The 23786-nt window shown below is 36.1% G+C and overlaps 1 protein-coding gene across 4 annotated transcripts in view; it reads right to left on the reverse strand.

The window, feature by feature from the left end:
- LOC309817740 (ubiquitin carboxyl-terminal hydrolase 9X-like) overlaps positions 1-23786 on the reverse strand; it is a 145741-nt gene that overhangs the window by 88635 nt on the left and 33320 nt on the right. For all 4 annotated transcript variants that reach the window (XM_082647016.1, XM_082647018.1, XM_082647017.1 and 1 more), the window contains exons 5-13: positions 22907-23019; positions 21267-21485; positions 19825-19940; positions 19392-19643; positions 19178-19316; positions 17383-17535; positions 15987-16091; positions 3393-3599; positions 476-612 (exon numbers count right to left, since the gene is read on the reverse strand). In XM_082647016.1, coding sequence (XP_082503142.1) covers positions 476-612; positions 3393-3599; positions 15987-16091; positions 17383-17535; positions 19178-19316; positions 19392-19643; positions 19825-19940; positions 21267-21485; positions 22907-23019 — 1441 coding nt within the window. The remainder of the gene's footprint in view (positions 1-475; positions 613-3392; positions 3600-15986; positions 16092-17382; positions 17536-19177; positions 19317-19391; positions 19644-19824; positions 19941-21266; positions 21486-22906; positions 23020-23786) is intronic.

The following is a 23786-nucleotide window of genomic DNA, read 5'->3' on the forward strand; positions in this document are numbered from 1 at the left end:
CACCCTTTGAAAATTCCTATTCCCTAGTATGAAATTTAAAATTAAAAAAAAAAATTGTTGAGAAATGTGTCAGAGTAGACCAGTTAAGAATATATTTAAGGACTGTAAGAAATACTATCATGTGGAACTTAGAATGAATATCAAGCCAACACAGAGGGAACTGGTAGAAAAGGAAAGATGAAATAAGGAGCGAAATAAACACAACCCACACGATACTGTCTGGCAGATCTGCTGGAATTGAGACAATTCTGAACTAAGTGTGGAAGGCAGTAACTTGACTCATACTTATCTGCTATATAAAACTGGGTATGTTAAACTGTGTCATTAAATATAAAGAAGAATAAAGAGTTCTTATTTCATTAAGCTTCCTGTTTTCCCCCTCTACTTTCTCTCTTTAAAATTTGCTGTTACTGATATTCTGTTTTCAACATAATATAAATAAAAATCAGAAAATTTTCTGAATTAAGAGCCTTACCTCAAATTTTGAGGTGCTTCACCAAACAAACTACAAATTTCTCTTATTTGTTTCAGTGCAGGAATTACCCACTTGTCATTTGTGCGAAGTTCTTCAATAAAGCGATCTATCCACTGGATCTTTTGTGTGTCTCGATCCTTACACATACACACACACAAAATTATGGTTATAAGGACAGGTGTTCAGTATCATTTTACCTTCAAATTACTTTGAGAATACAAAGTAGAAAAGCTTTTAAGCTAAGCCTCATAAACATTACGATGTAGTTATAATAGTTTAATGAAATAAAATGCTTTAAGTATGTTCTTCACTTGATGTTATCACCTAAATTCCAAAATGTAAAGTACTACTACGAAGTCAGTGTTCCATGGATTCAGATATATCTGCAACATGGTATAAATTCCATGTTCAGGAACATTCACAGGAAATCTGACTTTTAAAAAACACACTTAAATGTGGGTATTGCTTTTAACTATTTTATAACGTTCTTGATATTATAAAAGTTAGGAAAAATGTACAATCCCAAGTATTACTATATGTGGGTGCGATATTAGCATATTTTTATTGAAAGATCAAGGAACATCACTTCATCAAAAAATAACAGTATAATTATTTTTAATTTTAAAAAATTAAAATAAGAATAAAAACAAATCAACACACAAACAGAATGTTAGAGAAAACAGGCACGTTTTCACCTAAAGGAAAATTTAAAATGTTTAAAAATGTTGTAAGAATAAGTTTATTTCTAAAAATCTACCATAATTTACTTGATTTAGTCTTTTTTATCTAAGATCACTAATAATCATAAGTTTGAATACCTAACTAATTTTTAATTGAAATGATTCTATCTATAGGCATATTTAGGGAAGAAAAGGAATGTTGTTTAACAGCTCACATGGAGATACTTTTTGCAAGCACATGCGTATCTCTTTTTAGAAATGAAAGAGGCTCTATACTTCAAGTGTTTTTATTGAATACTATGAACTATATACACCAATAGCCATTTTAATTAGCTGTACAATATGCTATGGATTGTATTCTCAGTTTAAATGGTTTCTATTGTTTACTGTATAAATAATGAATGTCTTGGGCTTCCCTGGTGGCACAGTGGTTGAGAATCTGCCTGCCCATGCAGGGGACACGGGTTCGAGCCCTGGCCTGGGAGGATCCCACGTGCCGCGGAGCAACTGGGCCTGTGAGCCACAACTACTGAGCCTGTGCTCCACAACAAGAGACGCCACGACAGTGAGAGGCCCGCGCACCGCAATGAAGAATGACCCCCACTCACCGCAACTAGAGAAAACCCACGCGCAGAAACGAAGACCCAACATAGCCAAAAATAAATAAATAAAAATTTTTAAAAAGTCTTAACTCTAAATATCACAGTTTTCATGTATTTCCTAGGAAAAAATTTCTAGTGAAATTACTGAACTGAATTCTGTGTGCATATTTAAGGATTTAAAATTTTTTACATGTGAATACTAATTATGTCATGACTCCAAAAGCACTTTAGGTTGGAAGGCAAAAAGTGCAAAATTTATTATAGTTTTCCTTAATACAATAAATGAAGGCTGAAGTTGAAAAAGGCAAAACACTTTTACAGAATTCCATGAAATCCAACACCTATTAACATAGCAATATTTAAGACCCTATGGCAGGCAATTTCTAAATAACACATTAAAGGAAGATGCAATACTTTAGTGCTAAGGAAATATTTCATCAAAACAAGATGCACTTGGGACTTCCCTGGTGGCGCAGTGGTTAAGAATCCGTCTGCCCATGTAGGGACAAGGGTTTGACCCCTGGTCTGGGAAGATCCCACATGCCATGGAGCAACTAAGCCTGTGTTCCACAACTACTGAGCCTGCACTCTATAGCCCGTGAGCCACAACTACTGAGCTCGAGTGCCACAAATACTGAAGCCCTCGTACCCTAGAGCCTGCAGGCTGCAACTACTGAAGCCTGCATGCCTAGAGCCCGTGGTCAGCAACGAGAGGCCACTGCAATGAAAAGCCTGCACACCACAACAAAGAGTATTTCTTGCTCGCTACAACTAGAGAAAGTCTGAGCATAGCAATGAAGACCCAATGCAGCCAAAAAAAAAAAAAAAAGAAAAAAAAAGAAAAAGAAAGTAACCCAGGTAAAGAATGTTCTCTCAATATATTCACTTAGCTATACAAAAGAAAGCACTTTAAAAAAAAAAAGACAACACTTTTAAAATCTATGAGGTCAGAAAATATTTCTAAACCTTCACAATTATATAATTTTCACAACCTGGCAGCATCACCTTTGCTCAACTTGATTCAATTCAAATCCAGCTGAAAGCAGAACACCTGCCCTGAGGTAGCTAAAAATACCCTGCTCATTTTTTTTTTTAAGGGAATATAACACCTTTATATAGCCAACCTATCAAAAGGATAGCATATCACTGCTGATAAAAATCCAGAAACAGGTCCAAAAACCTAAGTAAAATTAGTATAAAAATGCATACTTAAAATCAGTAAACATAAATGACACAAGTTAAACACAGAGAAGATGTTGTGAATTGCTAAACCTCTATTTAGAAAATTCTGTTAATTATGTTTTGAGCAAAAATACTTAATTACCCTTACCTCCAAAGTAATAATTGGTTTTAATGAATGACGATTCCATTTTACCATCATATATTTAACTACAGTATTATTATTATGAGTTGTTTTATCTGTACAAACCCTCTCACAGGGTGGTAAAGATGCTTAGTGTATGACACAAAAACTTGTTGAAAAACATGTAAGAGGAGGAAGCCAGGCTTATATGACAAAAGTAAGACGATCCCTCAGAAATTACCTGGAATGATTAAATAATGGGATTATCCTCTAACAAAGTCATCCTAATAGTGGGGAAAAAACAGAAAATGAGCAAAGCAGCACTCCCATACCTGGGAACAACTATAATCTAGTATTTTTATGTGGGCACTGAGAGCTAGGTCCATGATGTCTACAGGCACATCATCACTATGAGCCAGATTCCAAAGAAGGTTCAATACTTTGTGTGCCATAACACCGTCTTTATCATCTTCTGCAAGACGTCGTATCAGCTCAAGTAGCTTTTCACGTTGCTTTTTACTTGCATTTGTCCAATTTGCCTAGGAAAAAATTTTAAATTACGTAAATATCACAATTTATACATGTATTAGGTCATCACTACTTTAATGACAGGGCTTTGGATAAACTAACTCTATTCATCACACCCACACATGCATACCAACAGCATAATTCATTTCTCATTTGAGGAAACTAATAGTATTCAAAAGGAAGATTAATCTAAATACCAGGAGAAAAAAACTTCTATCTACAACTTTAACTCCATCACTGCTGACTTTAATATTACATAATAAAAAGATGGAGAAAATACCCAATAAAAAATATATTAAGAAGTTCTAAAACTCAACAACAAACACCTTGATTCAAAAATGGGCAAAGGACTTGAACAGATATTTCTCCAAAGAAGACTCAAATGGCCCATAAGCATATGAAAAGATGCTCAACATCACTGATTAGGGAAATGCATATCAAAATTACAATGAGAAAACACCTCACACCCACCAGCCTGGTTACTACGAAAATAGCAAGTATCCATAAGAATGCAGAGAACAGGGCTTCCACAGTGGTGCAGTGGTTAAGAATCCGCCTGTCAGTGCAGGGGACACAGGTTCAAGCCCTGGCCTGGGAAGATCCCACATGCTGCAGAGCAAATAAGCCTGCACACCACAACTAACGAAGCCCACGGCCTAGGGTCTGTGCTCCACAACAAGAGAAGCCACTGCAATGAGAAGCCAGCGCACCGCAATGAAGAGTAGCCCCCACTCATAGCAACTAGAGAAAGCGTGCGAGCAGCAATGAAGACCCAATGCAGCCAAAAACAAAATAAACTAAATTTATTTTTAAAAAAAAAAAAAAGAATGCAGAGAACACAGGTCAGGATGGCCGAGCAGTATTAAGGCACTACGTTCAAGTTGCAGTCTCCCCTGGAAGCATGGGTTCGAATCCCACTTCTGACAAAACATGTCTTCTGGACTTCCCTGGTGGTACAGTGGTTAAGAATCCACCTGCCAATGCAGGAGACATGGGTTTGAGCCCTGGTCCAGGAAGATCCCACATGCCACAGAGTAACTAAGCCCGTGTGCTACAACTACTGAGCCTGTGCTCTAGAGCCCGTGAGCCACAACTACTGAAGCCCGCACGCCTAGAGCCTGTGCTCCGCAACAAGAGAAGCCATGGCAATGAGAAGCCTGCACACCGCAATGAAGAGTAGTCCCAGCTCACCACAACTAGAGACAGACTGCATACAGTGACGAAGACCCAATGCAGCCAAAAATAAATAAAATAAAATAAACAGAAATAGTTCCTGCATTTGAGAAGATAGAAGATAAAATAGATTTACTACTATTTCTTCCACTAAGTACAACTAAAAACATTATACATGAAACAAACTCTGAAAATTGAAGAGAAGAAAGCAGAACTGCTAAGAATGTCAACATCTGAGGAACAACAAGGCAGCTGACTTCCCCAGATTTTTCTTCATATATCCCAGACTAGAAGCTAAGAAGCCAGCAATTTGGAAATCAGTGCAGACAAGGAAGTCATTCCCCGAAGCCACCTCTACAGTCAAAGGGTCAAAAAAGGGGCAACAAAGCATGACAGAAAACATTCAGAAAATAACTGCCTTATTCTAAATAAACAACATAGAAAAAATTATGGCCAATGCACATATATATCACATAAGGCTGTTTAGCAAAGCATCTCAACACCTGGTTGGGTGAAATAATAGAAGACCAAGTAGGGAGCTAGGATTTCTACTGTCCAACAGTAACAAAGAGTGCCTGCTTGTATGGTGCCAGAGAAGGCCTAGTAGAGTCAGGACTTTTACTACTGCCCAGCAGTTAATAAGGTCACCCCCAACCATGGTGTCAGAATGGATCACACAGTGTGTCAGAATTTCCTTTACACCTACCAGTGGAAAGGAATGTCCCACCCTGGGAGATAAGGAACACCAAGAGGGGAACCTAGAGTTAAATCTCTGTCTGGTTATAAAAATAAAGGGGCGGGCTTCCCTGGTGGCGCAGTGGTTGAGAGTCCGCCTGCCGATGCAGGGGACGCGGATTCGTGCCCCGGTCCGGGAAGATCCCACGTGCCCCGGAGCGGCTGGGCCCGTGAGCCATGGCCGCTGAGCCTGAGTGTCCGGAGCCTGTGCTCCGCAACGGGAGAGGCCACAACAGTGAGAGGCCCGCGTACCACAAAAAAATAAAAAAACTTTAAAAAAAAGGGGCATTCCTCCCCTCCCTTGCCTGACGGGCACCAGACAAAACCAGCTTTAAAAAAGGGTTAAATAGGGCTTCCCTGGTGGTGCAGTGGTTGAGAGTCCACCTGCCGATGCAGGGGACACGGGTTTGTGCCGTGGTCCAGGATGATCCCACATGCCGCAGAGCAGCTAGGCCCGTGAGCCACGGCCGCTGAGCCTGTGCGTCTGGTGCCTATGCTCCGCAACGGGAGAGGCCACAACAGTGAGAGGCCCACGTACCGTAAAAAAAAAAAAAAAAAAGGTTTAAATAGGACTTCCCTGTTGGCACAGTGGTTAAGAATCTGCCTGCCAGTGCAAGGGGCATGGGTTTGAGCCCTGGTCTGGGAAAATCCCACATGCCAAGGAGTAGCTAAGCCCACATGCTGCAACTACTGAGCCCGCAGGCCACAACTGCAGCCTGCGCACCTACAGCCTGTGCTCAACAAGAGAAGCCACCACAATGAGAAGCCCGTGCACCACAACAAAGAGTAGCCCCAACCCGCCTCAACTAGAGAAAGCCTGTGTGTAGCTATGAAGACTCAATGCAGCCAAAAATAATAATAAAGATCTTGATTAAAAAACAGGTTAGTCTCATGGTCTTATAATATAAAAACTCCTAGGTTTCAGCTGAAAGTTACTCAAACATAGCAAGAATCAGGAAGCTATTAAATTGGAAGAAAAAAAAATAAGACATCAACACTGAGATGACAAATCTTAGAACCGATGTTAAAGCAGCCATACAGAGACACTGTAACACGCAAGAGAAAAGAAAAAGAAAAAAAAAAAAAGAAACCTAAAAAGTGTACAAATAACTCCCAGGACAGCTGGAAAATAAAGAGAAAAAGAGAAAGAAAAACAGGAGAGAACAAACAGAACCCAAAAATAAAACAGCAAACTTATACTCTAATATATCAATAATCACATTAAATATAAAAGGTCTAAATATACCAGATACAAAGCAAAGATTAACAGAGATTCTTTATACTGTAAGTATAAAGATGAAAGCAGGTTGAAAGTAAATGGATGTAGAAATACACAAGCATTTAAGGAAGGCAGGAGTGGCCGAATTAAATAAAATAGATTTCAAAGTACAATACATTATCAGAGAGAAAATGGGACATTATATATTGAAAAAGAGTAAGCCCATCAAGACATAGCAATACTAAACTTGCATGCATCAAAAATACATATATTACAAAGGAGAACTCCACAAAGAAATAGGCAAGTCCATAATAGAGACATCAACAACCCTCTCTAAGCGACTGACAGTACTAAACAGAATATCAGCAAAATACAGAACTCAACAGGAACGTCAACCACCAGGACTTAACTGACATTTACAGATAACACTTCCCCCATATGCAGCAGAACAGGCCTTCTTTTCAAAGTACCCACAGAAAATATACCAAGACAAACCATTTCCCATATACGAAAAAAAAAATCAACAAATTTAATAGAATGGAAATCAGACTGTTTCCTATCACAGTGGAATAAAACCATAAGTCAGTAACAGCAAGAAGACAGAAAAATCTCCTAGTTCTTGGAAACAAAACATGTTTCTATGTTGTTAAAGAGACACCTTAATAGAGATAAAAAACATAATCAACTGAATGTAAATGAAAATCCAATACACAAAATTTACCTAATATATGCAGTTATGAAAGCAATGGAAGGAGGAAAATAAGTAGCACTAAAGCATAGATTAGAAAGGAGAAAATGCTTAAATAAATAATCTAAACTATTTTAAAAAGCTGGAAAAAGCAAGAGAAAGCCTGAAGCAAAAGCAGTAGGAATGAAATACCAAAGAACAGAACAAACACCAACAAAGAGCAAACAGAAAAACAACAGAGAAAGGCAATGTTGGATGTTTGAAAGAATCAATAATCTAACAAACTTCTAGTATTGTGAAAAAGGGAAGAAGTTGAGCATACACAAATTACCAACATCAAGAATAAACAAAGATATCACTACAGACATTGCAGACATCAAAGGATAGTAGGGAATAACAGAAACAATTCAACAAATAAATCTGACAATTTATATGAAATGAACTACACCACTGAAAAAACACATTACTACAACTCATAAAACATAAAATAGATAATTTGAATAGAACTATTAAGAAAATTAAATTCATAATTTACAAACTTCCAGAAACAAAATCACCAAACCAAGATGGTTTTATTGAAAAATTCTACCTAACACTTAAGGTACCACCAACTGTTCATAATTTCTTCCAGAAAATAGGAGAAAACACTTTCCAATTTACACTATAAAAGAATTAATACCTTGATATACACAGACACAAACAATCCCTCATGAATATAGATTTTAAATTCCTCAACAAATATTAGAAACTGAAATTCAGCAAGATACAAAGAGGAATAGGACATGACCATCTGTGGTTTACTGCAGGGATGGATGGCTGATTCAATAAGTGAAAAACAATTATTGTACTACTACATTAACAGTAAAAAAGAAAAATGATACAATCACATCAATCAATGTAGGAAAAAATCTGACAAAACTCAACATCTATTTATGACAAAAATTCTCAGAAAATAGAAATGGAGTAGACAATTCTCAACTCTGAGGAAGGTCATCTGTGGATAACATACTTAACATTACTCTTAATAGTGAAACATGAATGTTTTTGTCTCCCTAATATCTTAATAAAACAACGTTGTGTAAGAAATTCTAGCTAATGTAGGGGAAGAAAAAGAAAAGACATCCAGATTGGATCTGGATGGGAAGATTGGGAAGAAAGAAGAAAAACTCTTCCTATTTGAAAATGATATGATTTTGTATGTAAAAAAATCTCAAGGAACTCGGGGGGGGGGAATTTAAAGATGCCTATATTTAAGATCACAGGGTATCAATACACATAACAAAATTCAATAGTTTCTACACAGTAGTGATAAACTTACAGATATCAGCCCTGAAAATACAGTAACATTTACAGTCACTTCAGAAAATATATTTAAATACCTAAGTGTAAAATAAACTGTTACAGGGTTTATAAGCTAAAAACTACACAACGCATAAGAACTCAAAGATCTAAATCAACAAAGAGGTATATGATGTTCATGGAATGGGAGATTCAAGATAGCAAAAATGTTAATTATCCCCAAATTGATGGAAAGGTTTCATGCATTTCTGTCAAAATCCCAGCAAGATTTTTTCACTGTATTAGACCAGATTATGCTAAAAATTACATGCAAAGGAATTAGAATAAACAATTTTGGAAAAAAGACAAATACAGTGAGAGGAATCTATGTGCCTGACCTCAAAACTTATATGCAAACAGTAATCAAAACCATAGTACTGAAAAGGGATAGACAAATGCAACAGAACAGAGAACCTAGAAATAGATTGATACAAATATACCTGACTGATACTTGACAAAGGTGCAAAACCTTATGTAGGTTTAACCTAATGTAGGCAAGAAGATGGCTTTTCACCAAATGGTACTTGAACAATTGAAAATACACAAGAGACCAAAACCAAAACAAACACACACACACAAAAACACAACCACCAAAATCCCCACAATCTGTCTCATATCTAAATGAAACTTAGATTAAAATGAATCAGATTTTACTGTAAAATTATAAAAATTTCAGAAAACACAATACAGTAAAAATTCTCTGGGATTTTTTTCCCAAAAAATTCTTGGGACCAAGGCAACAAGTCCTTGGTCTCGACACCATAAGCATGACCCATTAAGACAGGACCTCGTCAAAACAAATAACTTTGCTAGCAAAATAGCCTACTAAGAGGATGAAAACACAACTTAAGACTGGGAGAAAATACTTGCACATATCTAAAAATTAACTAGAATGCTGAATACATAAAGAACTCTGTAAACTAAAGAAAACAAACAACCCAAATATAAAATAGGCAAAAGGTATGAACAAATACTTCAACAAAGATACATATGCCAGTGTATCAAAGATGCAACGTATTCGCCATTAAGGAAATATAAATTAAAACCATAAGATTTTGCTGCACACCTATCAGAAAAAAATAAACTAGTGAATATATCCAAATCTGGCAATGAGATAAAGAAAATGGATTACTCCTAATTGTGGGTGACAATGTAAATTACAGCTAACTTAAAAAAAGTTCAGCAGTAAGAAGTGTAAAAATATCCTCAATAGAATACTCACAAATTAAATCTAGCAACATAGGTAAGCATTACACATCATGGCAAGTGGAATTTATTTCAGAAGTGCAAGATTATTTGAACATACAAAATACCAATCAGTGTTAATACAGGACAAAAAAATGACAAAAAGTCAACAACTCACTTTACACAGAAAAGGCAACTGACAAAATCCAAAACCCTTTCATGATTAAAATACTCAATAAACTAGAAATAGGACAGAAATTTCTCATTCTGACAAACTGCATCTACAAAAACCCCATAGCTAACGACATCTTTAATGGTGAAAGACTAAAAGTTTTCTACCTAAACGCCTACTTTCACCAACTATTTAAACACCCTGCTTTACCTTGAGTAGGACAATTATGGAAGAGGGGAGGGAAAAGGTATTCAGATTGGAAAGGAAGAAGTAAAACTATCATTTTTGGGAAATGATATGGAATTCATTAAAAACATTCAAGTAATAAATTTAACAGGGTCACAGCATGCAAAGTAAAAATTTTAAATATCAATTGTTGGGGCTTCGCTGGTGGTGCAGTGGTTAAGAATCTGCCTGACAATGCAGGGACACGGGTTCGAACCCTGGTCCAGGAAGATCCACATGCGGGGAGCAATTAAGTCCGTGTGCCACAACTACTGAAGCCCGCATGTCACAACTACTGAAGCCCGTGCACCTAGAGCCCACGCTCCGCAACAAGAGAAGCCACCACAATGAGAAGTCCATGTACCGCAACGAAGAGCAGCCCCGGTTCGCTGTAACTAGAGAAAACCAACGCTCAGCAACAAAGACCCAACGCAGCCATAAATAAATAAATAAATAAATTTATAAAAACAAAACCAAAAAACCCAAAATATCAATTATTTTTCTATACAGTAGGTATGTTTTTAGGCAGGAACAATCCCAAAATAAAGAAAACCTCTCATTTACAGTAACATCAAAAAATAAATCACATTCCGGTTAAAAATTTCAATAGACACTTTTAATAAACTGCTGAAAGAAACTAAAGAAGACTTAAATACTGAAAAACCACCTTTAAATAAATGGAAACATATTTCATATTCATGCACTGGAAGGCTAATATTGTTATGATGGCAATATAATACAAACTAAGCTACAGCTACCCAACAACCTCCTTCTTTGCGGACATTGACAAGCTAATTCTAAATTCATTCAGCATTTCAAAACACCTAGAATAGCCAAAACAACCTTAAAATTTTTTCTACAAAGCTACAGCAATCAAAGTAATGCAGTACGGGAATAAAATACAACATACATTAAAGGAAGAGAACACAAAGCCAAGAAATAAACCCTTTCACCTATGATCAACTGATTTTAAACAAAAACGCCAGGACATTTCCATTAAAAAAATTTTTTTAAACAAACATTGATGTAACAACTGAATATTCACATGCAAAAAAATGAACTAGGAACTCTACCTCACACCATATACAAAAAAATTATTCAAAACTGATTATAGGCCTAAATATAAAAGCTAAAAATATTTTTTAAAAAATCCTTGAGACCACAGATTAGGAAATAATTTCTTAAATATGAAACCAAAAGTACAAGAACCCCCCAAATTTTGTCCCCCTCCCATCCCAAAAGGAGATAAACTGGACTTCATCAAAATTTAAAACTTTTATCCAGAATAGGTAAATCTGTAGAGAAGGAAAGCAGATTGCTGGTTTTCAGGGTCAGGGAGGAAGGGTGGAAAGAGAAATAAGGGGAGTGGGGAAAATGTTTTGGATTCTTGCAAAGGCAGTGGTTGCACAACCCTATGAATGTACTATGATTTCACTGAATCATACACTTTTAAATAGTTACTTAAAACATTTAATTCTATGTAATATGAAATTCACCTGAATTTTTTTAAAAAATTAACTTTTGTGTTACAAAAAGGACACCAAGAGAGTGACAAACCATCAGAGAGGAGAAAATATTTGCAAATAATACTAACAGACTTGTGTACACATTGTATAGGGAATTCTTATAAATCAAAAATAGAGGCAGGGCTTCCCTGGTGGCGCAGTGGTTGGGAGTCCGTCTGCCGATGCAGGGGACGCGGGTTCGTGCCCCCGTCCGGGAGGATCCCACATGCCGCGGAGCAGCTGGGCCCGTGGGCCATGGCCGCTGAGCCTGCGCGTCCAGAGCCTGTGCTCCGCAACAGGAGAGGCCACAGCGGTGAGAGGCCCGCGTACGGCAAAAAAAAAAAAAGAGGCAAATGAGTACGTATCAGTGGGAATTTCTTCAAAGATGATACACAAAACACAAATGGCCAATAAACATGTAAGAAGATACTTAACATCATTAGCCATTAAGCAAATACAAAATCAAAACCACAATGAGATACTACTTCAACTCCACTAGGATGGCTAAAATAAGAAAAACAGACATACGAGCCAATCGTACAGTTCATAATATGTTTGGATACTGATTCAGAAAAACGCTAATAAAACTATGAGAAATACTTTAAAAACATGGACAAGGAGTGAGCAACAGAGATACAAAAAAACCTTAGGAATCAATGAAATAAGGAAACAAACAGGAAAAGTAAACAGGAGAAATATGAGTATACAATTCACCAAAAAGGAGATAAAATCAGTTTAAAAAAATGTAAAAACATTTTCAATCTCATTAATGACTAAGAACATGAAGACCACCACAATGAGAAAGAATTTCAAACTCATGAGACTGTGAAAAAAGTGACAACTCCACTGTCAAAGGACTAAATTAGTACAAACACTGGAAGACAAAGACTACTAAGAACTCAAATAAGTAGAGACTAGTGTTTGAGCAATAACATAACCAAAGGTAATTGAGGATAAGTCAGGATCATTTAGTTACAAACTATAAAGAACCGTTAGCCGACCTATACTCCATTCTTCCTTTAAGGCACCTTTAGTAAGATCTTTCAAGACACAACGAAATACACTATACAAAACATCACTTTACCAGCCCCTCACAAAATAGTGCTTCTTATTGAATAACAGACATCTGATGAGCCAAAGGGACAATGCACAAATAATGGAATTTTTATTACAATTATAGTTAGACCATTTGAGAATCTTTGAATTAAAAAGAGAAACTGACACCATTCCATTCTTCTGCCATTATGGCTAGTATTGTTGATATATCACCATTTCAGAAGTTTTCTGTTAAATTAAGTTTTAGAGTATCCACAACTTCTCAATATTGATTTTCTTGTCCAATTGTGATATACTTTAATGGATTTAAAATAGTATGTACAAAAGAATTCATCATGGACTTCCCTGTTGGCGCAGTGGTTAAGAATCCACCTGCCAACGCATGGGACATGGGTTTGAGTCCTGGTCCAGGAAGATCTCAAATGCCGCAGAGGAACTAGCCCGTGCACCACAACTACTGAGCCTGCGCTCTAGAGCTCGTGTGTCACAACTACTGAAGCCCAGGCGCCTAAAGCCCGTGCTCCGCAACAAGAGAAGCCACTGCAATGAGAAGCCTGTGTATCACAACAAAGAGTAGCCCTTGCTCACCGCAACTAGAGAAAGCCCACACTGCAGCAACGAAGACCCAACACAGCCATAAATTAATTAAAATTTTTAAAGAAGTTTAAGTAAATTTTAAAAATTCACCATATTAGCAGATTCACCCATTTGATCAGTTGTTCTAATGCATTAATTTCACTGTCATGTAGCATTCCACTATTAGATTAGACCAGGGGTCCCAAGCCAGGCTGCACAACAGGAGGTGAGCGACAGGCAAGTGATTGAAGCTTCATCTACCGCTCCCCATAGCTCACATTACCAACTGAACCATTCCCCCTCCCCCGTGGAAAAACTGTCTTCCACAAAACCAGTCCCTGGTGCCAAAATGGAGACTGCTGGATTAGATCACACTTTACTTATCCTTTTACTATTCATAGACATTTGAGTTCTTCCAGTTGGGGCTAATACAAATAATTCTGCTAAAGACACTGCTGAACATGTATCCTGTCACACACATGATGAGTTTCTCGAAGTATTCATTCAGAAATACAATAGTTGTGTCATAGGACACAAAAACCTTCACTTTTTTTTAACATCTTTACTGGACTATGATTGCTTTACAATGGTGTGTTAGTTTATGCTTTATAACAAAGTGAATCAGTTATACATATACATATTTTCCCATATCTCTTCCCTCTTGCGTCTCCCTCCCTCCCACCCCTCTAGGTGGTCACAAAGCACCAAGCTGATCTCCCTGTGCTATGCAGCTGCTTCCCACTAGCTGTCTATTTTACGTTTGATAGTGTATATATGTCCGTGCCACTCCCTCACTTTGCCACAGCTTACCCTTCCCCCTCCCCATCCTCAAGTCCATTCTCTAGTAGGTCTGTGTCTTTATTCCCGTCTCACCCCTAGGTTCTTCATGACTTTTTTTTTTCCTTAGATTCCATATATATGTGTTAGCATACAGTATCCGTTTTTCCTCTTTCTGAACTTCACTCTGTATGACAGACTTTACGTCTAGCCACCTCACTACAAATAACTCAATTTCATTTCTTTTTATGGCTGAGTAATATTCCATTGTATATATGTGCCACATCTTCTTTATCCATTCATCTGTTGATGGATACTTAGGCTGCTTCCATGTCCTGGCTATTGTAAACAGAGCTGCAATGAACATTTTGGTACATGACTCTTTTCAAATTATGGTTTTCTCAGGGTCCATGCCCAGTAGTGGGACTGCTGGGTTGTATGGTAGCTCTATGTGTAGTTTTTTAAGGAACCTCCATACTGTTCTCCATAGTGGCTGTATCAATTTACATTGCCACCAACAGTGCAAGAGTGTTCCCTTTTCTCCACACCCTCTCCAGCATTTATTATTTCTAGATTTTTTTTTTTTTGCGGTACGCGGGCCTCTCACTGTTGTGGCCTCTCCTGTTGCGGAGCACAGGCTCTGGACGCGCAGGCTCAGCAGCCATGGCTCACGGGCCAAGCCGCTCCGCGGCATGTGGGATCTTCCCAGAACAGGGCACAAACCTGTGTCCCCTGCATCGGCAGGCGGACTCTCAACCACTGCGCCACTGTTTGTAGATTTTTTTGATGGCCATTCTGACTGGTGTGAGATGGTATCTCATTGTAGTTTTGATCTGCATTTCTCTAATGATTAATTAGATGCTGAGCATTCTTTCATGTGTTTGTTGGCAATCTGTATATCTTCTTTGGAGAAATGTCTGTTTAGGTCTTCTGCCCATTTTTGGATTGGGTTTTTTTTTGTTATTGAGCTGCATGAGCTGCTTGTAAATTTTGGAGATGAATCCTTTGTCAGCTGCTTCATTTGCAAATATTTTCTCCCATTCTAAGGGTTGCCTTTTGGTCTTGTTTATGAAAAACCTTCATTTTAAGAGATAATGCCAAACTGTTTTCTCAAGTGGCTGTACCAACTTAACTTGCTATCAGCAATACAATAGTTATTATAAATAAGAAATCTTGTGATTCTAAGTCCTGTGGTTACTGGAATAATCACTCATGAACAATGACATATGATTTTAAGCTCTTGATTCACAAATTCTCCAATCAACCTTAACAACTACAGAGAAACTTTTCAAGTGCCCAAATATACCAAGGCAGATATGACATTAGAGTCTTGAACTTCCTGCTAAATCTCGTTTCTATTTGCCTGTGTGCATTAGCCCAAGGAACCACTGTGTTTTAGTGTCTTGTCTCCACATCTGTTATCATGTCTCACTTTCCACTATAACAGATAACATTTCCCCGCATTTCTACAATTTATCTTAACCTACAGCAAAATCAAAAATTGGCAGAGGAAACTAACTGAAAGAAAAATAGTTGATTCTGTATTTGTGAAGAAAATTATTAATATAATAAAAACTGTTGCATTCTGACTGGAATATATAACAACCAATTCTTATTTCTAAGAATTTCTAAGAATTCTTATTTCTTTAATGAAATGTGTTACTAAGTATTTTGGCCAACACAAAAGATATCTAATTAACTGAATCTACTGAAAGTGAAATGGTACTGCTTTACTATTTGAGCTACTACCTTAAAGCAATCGAAAAGATGATCAAGCTGTTCAGGAGAAAAATCCCAGGCCAACTTTGCCAGAAGGTCATGTACATTCTTCACAATGGCTTCATGTTTCCCTGCCTGTTGAAAAAAATAATAATAAATAATATTTATTTAGGACAAAAATAAAAACAAAAAGTCATATTATACTTAAATTTGAATAAAAACAGGAAATAAGCTGTACTGTATCAACCTCTATTAATTAGTACAATATTCCTACCTGCTTAATGTGGTTATAAACAAAATTCCTAATACTTTAAATGGTTTAGAGCTGCTGTTTGTACTCATTTGATATTTAATTCTTAATATAAGTGGTAATGCTCTTCAGAAATTCATATGAAAGTTTATTACAGAATTTTAAAAATAAAATTTAGAGAAAATAAGGCAAAATGGTGGATTGTTTCCACACTGAAAGCTTAAGTGCTCAATGACAGCAAATGAGCATTTTGTTGGTTTCTCTTTAAAAAAAAAAAGCTTTGTAAGTCAGAACTTATGTTACTTCCCAACTGACCCATGAAGAACATCTGCCATTTAAGGTAATTAAATTATACATTAATAGTTCTGAAACCAAAATGTTACTTATCCTCATGAAAAGTTTAAATGTTCTGTAATAATTGTAAGGTTTTTAAAAAAAAAATTATTTTATTTTTGGCTGTGTCGGGTCTTAGTTGAGGCACACAGGATCTTCGTTGAGACATGCAGGATCTTTCGTTGCAGTGCGCGGGCTTCTCTCTAGTTGTGGCATGAAGGTTTTATCTTGTCTAGTTGTGGCACGCAGGCTCCAGGGCATGTGGGCTCTGTAGTCGTGGCATGTGGGTTCTCAAGCACGTGGGCTCTGTAGTTTGCAGCACGCGGGCTCTCCAGTTGAGGTGTGGGAGCTCAGTAGTTGAGCATGCAGGCTTAGCTGCCCCGCAGCATGTGGGATCTTTGTTCCCTAACCAGGGATCATACCTGCATCCCCTGCATTGTAAGGTAGATTCTTTACCACTGAACCACCAGGGAAGGCCTTAATCATAAGTTTTTGTAATATAGTAATACCACTTTTGTAACATGTGTTTCTTTACATATTTCATAGAAAAAAAATGCAATTTATAATTGTTACAAATCTCAGAGAAAAAAGATATAATTGTTATAAATCCATATATTTTTTATATATATATATATATATATATATATATATAAAACTTATAATTTACACCCTTCAGCAAAGGGTGTCATGATGGGGGAAACTTGTTTTTTATTTTAAAAGTATTCTTGGCAGGATTTCTGTTTAGATCAAGAAACTCACATACCATTACACAATGACTACCACAAGATACTTAATTTTTAGTATCTTGCTTATAAAATTAAAATGGCATTTTAAATTCCTTACCTGTGCTGCCCAGATATTATCAAGATCTTGTAATGTAAGAGCTTTTTCTTTAATCACAAAACGAAGAATTTTCTCTAGCTTCTCTACATACTGAGGTTGATGAAGACTATCTCGCAAGACTATGGATAATATATTGTTCTGCTGTATCCATTCCTAAATATAATACGAAAATTTTGTTTCAAAGCAGTAAGTTAGAAAAGTTTTTTAAAAAGCAAAACAGGGAGGGCGAATTGGATGAAAGTGATCAAAATATACGAACTTCCAGTCATTAGATAAGTAACTACTAGGGATGGGAAGGACAACAATGATGATGACTAGAGTTAGCACTACTGTAAAGTTTATTTGAAAGCTAAGACATTAGATTTCCATCTCATCACAAGGAAAAAAACTTTCTTAAATCTATTAGACAATGGATGTCAACTAAACTTCTGATAATCATTTGACAACACATGCAAGACAAGTCATTATGCTGTACACATTAAACTTATACAGTGCTATTGTGTCAGCATATATCTCAGCAAAACTGCAAAAATCATTGAATTAAAAACATCGTTCAGACTTCTAAATAACATTAATAGGAATTCAAAAACCCAAATCACATTTATGTTCACAAATTATAACATACTAACATAATGTGTTTACATGTTGTTTTAATGCATAACATTACAATAATTATATAGGATCCAGTTTTAAACACAAATGCTCCCACAGATGTGATAAATTTACAAAGTATAACCCACTAATGTAATGGGCTTATTGTTGTTTTAATGTAAAATCATTATATAGTACAATAAATAAATGCATGGAATCTACTTTTTCATATACAGAAATGTTCCCTTAAATATGCTACAGAAAACACTTCTCAAACTATCTGTGGAGAGCAATCAATGTTATATTTACAATCAGCTTTAGATTGTAAATCTACATTTACAATGTAAATTTAAATTTACAAATTTACATTTTCTTCATCTGTCAAAAGACTGAGAACAATTTAAGACTAGTGGACAATATTTTGAGCAATCACTCCTCAACATTCCACAAAGCAGGCAAATGGGAGACAGGAGAGCTGACTCCCAACACTGAATCTGAACCTGGCTCTAGGTTGTAATACTTCTCAGTATCAACCATATGTCCTCAAAGAACCTTTTATCACAGTTTGATCATTTATACTACTAAACTGAAGACTCCTTTAAGGTAGAGATTATTCTTCACAGATAAACCCCAGTGCTGGCACAGAATATACATTCAAAAATTATTACTGAATAACTTATTACTATAACTTACTGTATGCTATTCATTCCAATACTAAAATATACAAAAATATCTATCATACATCAATGTCAAAATGATATAGATACAGGTGTTCTAAAAATGAAGTTATTAAACTCATGACATTACCTGTAAAGATTTTATTCCTTTAAGTATAATCTCCATTTTAAAACTTCTAAACTGAATTTGCAAATTTATCACCACACCAATTCATTCACTAGATTCCAGCACGGACCCCCTCTAAAGATCACCTCTATCCACTTCATTTATCCAAACCACCAAACTAACTACATCATGAACACCTACCCACATTTAATAATGATAAATTTACCAAAGACACAATACGTTAGCCTATCACTTCCAAATAACCAATCATTTGTAATTACTGTTATAAAGGAAGTTTTAGTATTTAATAGCTCACAATTAAGTCAATCTCCTAATATCAGGTTAGATTTTGTTCTAACATTAACCGGTACTAGTTTTCGTTAAGCAGATTCTTATTCCTAAAAGAAGCAAAGAGGCTTACTGCCATTCGCTCAGCTGTCAGCCACTCTTCCTCCTCAGGATGACCATGTCGATGAGTATAGTATGATACACTAGATATCACCTTATTAATTTCATTCAGTGCATTCATCTTTCCATTAAAAGAAGAAATCTGCAATAATCTGTAAGAAAAATTTGGATTGAGTATCACTACAAGAAACCAAGCAAGTAATTATTTACAGAAGGAAATCTCTTACCTGAGTATCATTTTCAGTCTAAAAATTTCTAAATTTTTTACAGTTTCTTCTTGTCCTGGAATCCTTGAAGCTAAATTCTTCAGAGATTTAATAATCATTGAAAGGGCATCATTTTTGGTTTCATTCTTTGCTTCTTTTTTCAGTTCTTCATCAGTTAAGTTTTCTAAAAATTGTGGAACTATTTCTATAATTGGAATAAAGTACTTTTTCACTGTATGTTGACTGAGAAACTCGTAGCATTGTCCAAATGGTCTGAAATAAGGAAAAAGCAATACTTTTGTGATATCCAGTATTTTTACCAAGACTTAACTCCCAAACTAACTTCAACACTTAAAAAAAATTAACAGAATAGAAAACTGAAATTCAATTATTTTCAAGGCCATAAAATAAATCTCTACAGTACAATGAATATTAATTTTAAAAATTAACTTACTTAATAAGGGCTGCAATTATTTGAACGTTTAATGCTGATCCATTAGTAAAACGATCATGCAAAATCTGGAACCCATTTAATGTGCCAAATTTATTGATGAGATCCACGAGCCAACCCTGCAATAGAGTCGATGAGTTAATTTTTTCCTTTAAGAATGGAAAAAGCTACTATTTGAAATACCTTTGTTTGAAATAAGAAATTCAATAAAATAATTATGTAAAGCTGTGTTTTAAAAGAATACAAAATATTTGTATTAAATGGTCACAGAAATATTTATGGAGACTTAGAACTTTTCCTATTGTATTCTGTTCTCTGTATTGCTTGAGCCAGAGGCAGCATAGGTTTAATTTACGAAGTAGTTCCTAGTGGCATGGCTGGTATTTGTTCACATCCCATATGTCTGGTGAACAGAAATTAAGTTTTCGTAGCTAAAAACACAGCTATAGAAAGATGTAAATGAGTTTAAACATTATGTAAACATAAAAATCATATTGTAAGCATAAGTGCACAAGAAAGACCTTTAAATCTTATCTTTTAAAAAGCCAAATTTTACGGGAAAAAGTATTAACAGAAACAAAGATTAGGAACAGAGGCCTTTTAACTAACAATCTGAGGCAGAAATAATTTCTACAAACAGAAAATAATTACAAACAGAAAAAAAGTATTCAAAGCACATGTAAAATGCTAACTGAAGACTACATTGGTATATCTCAATTCTAGCTTTGATAGTAACCTATTACGAGCCTCCTGTAAATCAAGTTTTTTTCCTGAATAAATGCACTATAGCATTTTCCTCCCATTTTATTTCCTACCATAACCCTTTTTTAAAGGGTTAATATAGAGACTGACAGTAGGAAGACTTCCGAATAGGAAGCTTGAAAGCATTGGTCTTGTTAAATAACTTTATAGGAGCTCTGAAAATCAGTCCACATTTTAGAGCAACCAAGCAAATGCTCAATCAAGAAGAAGTCACATTCAAAAGTTAGGCAATTTCATTGTGTTTTTACTGACAAATGCCTACTCCTTCCCCAAAGCAACATAGTTTAAGGGAAGCAATGGTCTAATCTTTAATCCTTTTACATAAACTGGAAAGGGCAGAGAGGACTGAATTTGCAACATTAATAAACTGTGGGCTGCCTGAGAAATTTGTTTCTATTGCCTACCTTGCAGATCAGACAAACAAAAGGAGCTTGGAACTCAGGATAGGGAAAGCGACAGAAAGGAGCAGGGACAGTTCAAGAAAACCACAGAAAGAACTACAGATACACAAGACTTTGCGGCAAACTACTGACTGAGGAATATAAGACAACTGTGAAGGCCCCAAGAAGCAGCATGTAACAAGGTTATGTGCTGATCATTAAGTTAAAAGGAGGTTAATGACTCTACAGTTTTATGATAAAACAATTTTAATATTTAATTTTGAAAATAACAAACCAACACACTTTTGGTGATCGAGGATCTGAGGAACGAGCAAATAACTCATCTTCAGGCAATTGAGCACTTGTGGAAACTGATTCACATGGACGTGTACCGTTGTAGATATGGAATTTGCAATGAGGATTTAAGGCCATGGCGAGAAGTTCTAGAAGTGGAAACCAGTCTTGGGACAACTTGGCCACACAAAGTTCCACTAGGCGATGGGTATTGTTAATAATGCACCTCTGTTTATATTGGGGGTGGAGAAGTTGATTCAGTAAGAGAAAACATTGCAATTTCAAACAATGAAACATTAAAATCTTGTTAATAATGATCTCACAACATTTTTCTATACATATGATCATTTAACAAATACTGAGATCAAACTGATATATCAGTAAAATAAATTTATACTTACTTCATAATAGTATTGCACCCAATTTCAAAAGATATTTGAGAAGGGTTACAAATGAAGTAGGCACCAGAGGTTGTCTATTTCTGCTCTATGTGCATAGGAACATGCAAATTACCATTTTCTTTTTTTGGAGTTTCTACTCTAGAGGCAGTAATTCCAAAATCCATGACTTAAACATTTTAAGTCATGTAAATTAACAAAGACCCAAAGATGTGTAATCTAAGCCTCAATTCAAAACTCACAGATCCTTCCCAAAATGTCTATTTCTACAGCTAAAAATTCACATCAAATCAGAAAATGTAAGGATTTATATAATAAGCCACAAGTATTTGTGGGAAATGTCTAAGTTATACTTTCTAGGTTGAAATTCACAAAAAAAGTATATGTTTACTTCATAACTTTTGAGTAATTCCATTTTATAAATAACCAGAGGTTTGGAATAATTATAGTGCTTCAATGCTTCTATTAAGATGCAGACTTTTTCACTTTCAAAATCTCTGGAATATGAGGGTATCTTAGAATTAATGGTAGCTTGAATTAATTTTGTCCTAGACTGAAGGTGTTACCTTAGAGTACTTGTGTTTCCTGATGCAGTCACTTGAAGATACAACCAATCTTAGACTACTTTAAATTCTGTTTGACTTCTGCTATTAAAACTGAGTTCGAATTCATACCACAAACTTGTGGGCATACTAGTTTTTTAAATTCCTAGGGATGATTTTCTTTCTCTCTACTCACTGCCAAGGTTAAATTGTGCAAGGTATCTTGCAAGATATCATTTCTACATGATGAGTTTAATTACCAGCTACATTTTCAATGGAATTGTACACACCCTTTGGTAGCCATCTATACTGGGAGTCTCCTATTATATTCCCCATCTGGGGTATTTATCTTTCTTACTGGTAAATAAATCAGGGGGACTCTACCAATCAACAACACATATTGGATTCGCCAAAGGTTTGTTTGGGTTTTTCCATCACATCTTATAGAAAAACCTGAACAAACTATTTGGCCAACCCAATACATTTGATGAAATATGGTATCTTACATAAGGTCACAGGGACCTGGGGTTCCAGGTGAGAGATGAAGCAAAGGTTTCATAACTCAAAATGTCAAGCTCATTCTAAAAGACCTTTAACTGAATCAAATACATCAGCAGAGTTGATACATTATTCACAGTAATGTTTTCCAGACAAACCCACAGGGATCACCATGTAAACCTGAGTCTCCAAAATAAATTATAAGACTCACATGAATTTCAAACTTCCAGCCACTCACTGCCTCATCCATAAGGATTTTAGTGAAAGATATTGTTAGCCCATCTCTGAAAAAACGTTGGCATGCTTCACTTTTAACATCGAGACCTAAGAAAAGGTGAAAAAATTAAACCTGACACAAAGTAAAAAGTTCTCTGGCCAGTTATATCATTAAACTGTTTTGAACTATTATGGTTTCCAACTAAAAAATAGTACTGTAGCTTTTGAAACAAGGCAGGGCATTACCAAGAGAGGTTAAATGGTAACTTATGTACACTGAAAACATGTAACTCAGAAAAATGAAATACTATACTCAATAAACTTCAGTAACACTGAGTTGTATAAAATTACATCAAATTAATGAATGCGATGAAAATGCTCTGAAATTAGACTTTTAAACTAGACTTTAAAACAAAGACAATTACTGGGTAGACAGGGAATACAAACCATTTCTTTTTACTCACTGAAAGTAACAGTTCAAACTTTTAAACAGTGACTTAAAAACTTCATTTGCCTGTAAATTATTTATCATCAAATTTAAAAGATGAGGGGCTTCCCTGGTGGCGCAGTGGTTAACAATCCACCTGTCAATGCAGGGAACACGGGTTCGAGCCATGGCCCGGGAAGATCCCGCATGCCACGAAGCAACTAAGCCCGTGCACCGCACCTACTGAGCCTGCGTTCTAGAGCCCCGAGCCACCACTACTGAAGCTCATTCACCTACAGCCTGTGCTCCGCAACAAAAGAAGCTGCCACAATGAGAAGCCCGTGCACCACAAAGAAAGGAGCCCCCGCTCGCTGCAACTAGAGAGGGCCCACGTGGAACAACAAAGACCCAACGAAGCCAAAAAACAATAAAATATGTAAACAAATAA

The sequence above is a fragment of the Grampus griseus genome, assembly GCF_964374135.1.
Source record: "Grampus griseus genome assembly, chromosome: Y".
NCBI lineage: Eukaryota > Metazoa > Chordata > Mammalia > Artiodactyla > Delphinidae > Grampus > Grampus griseus.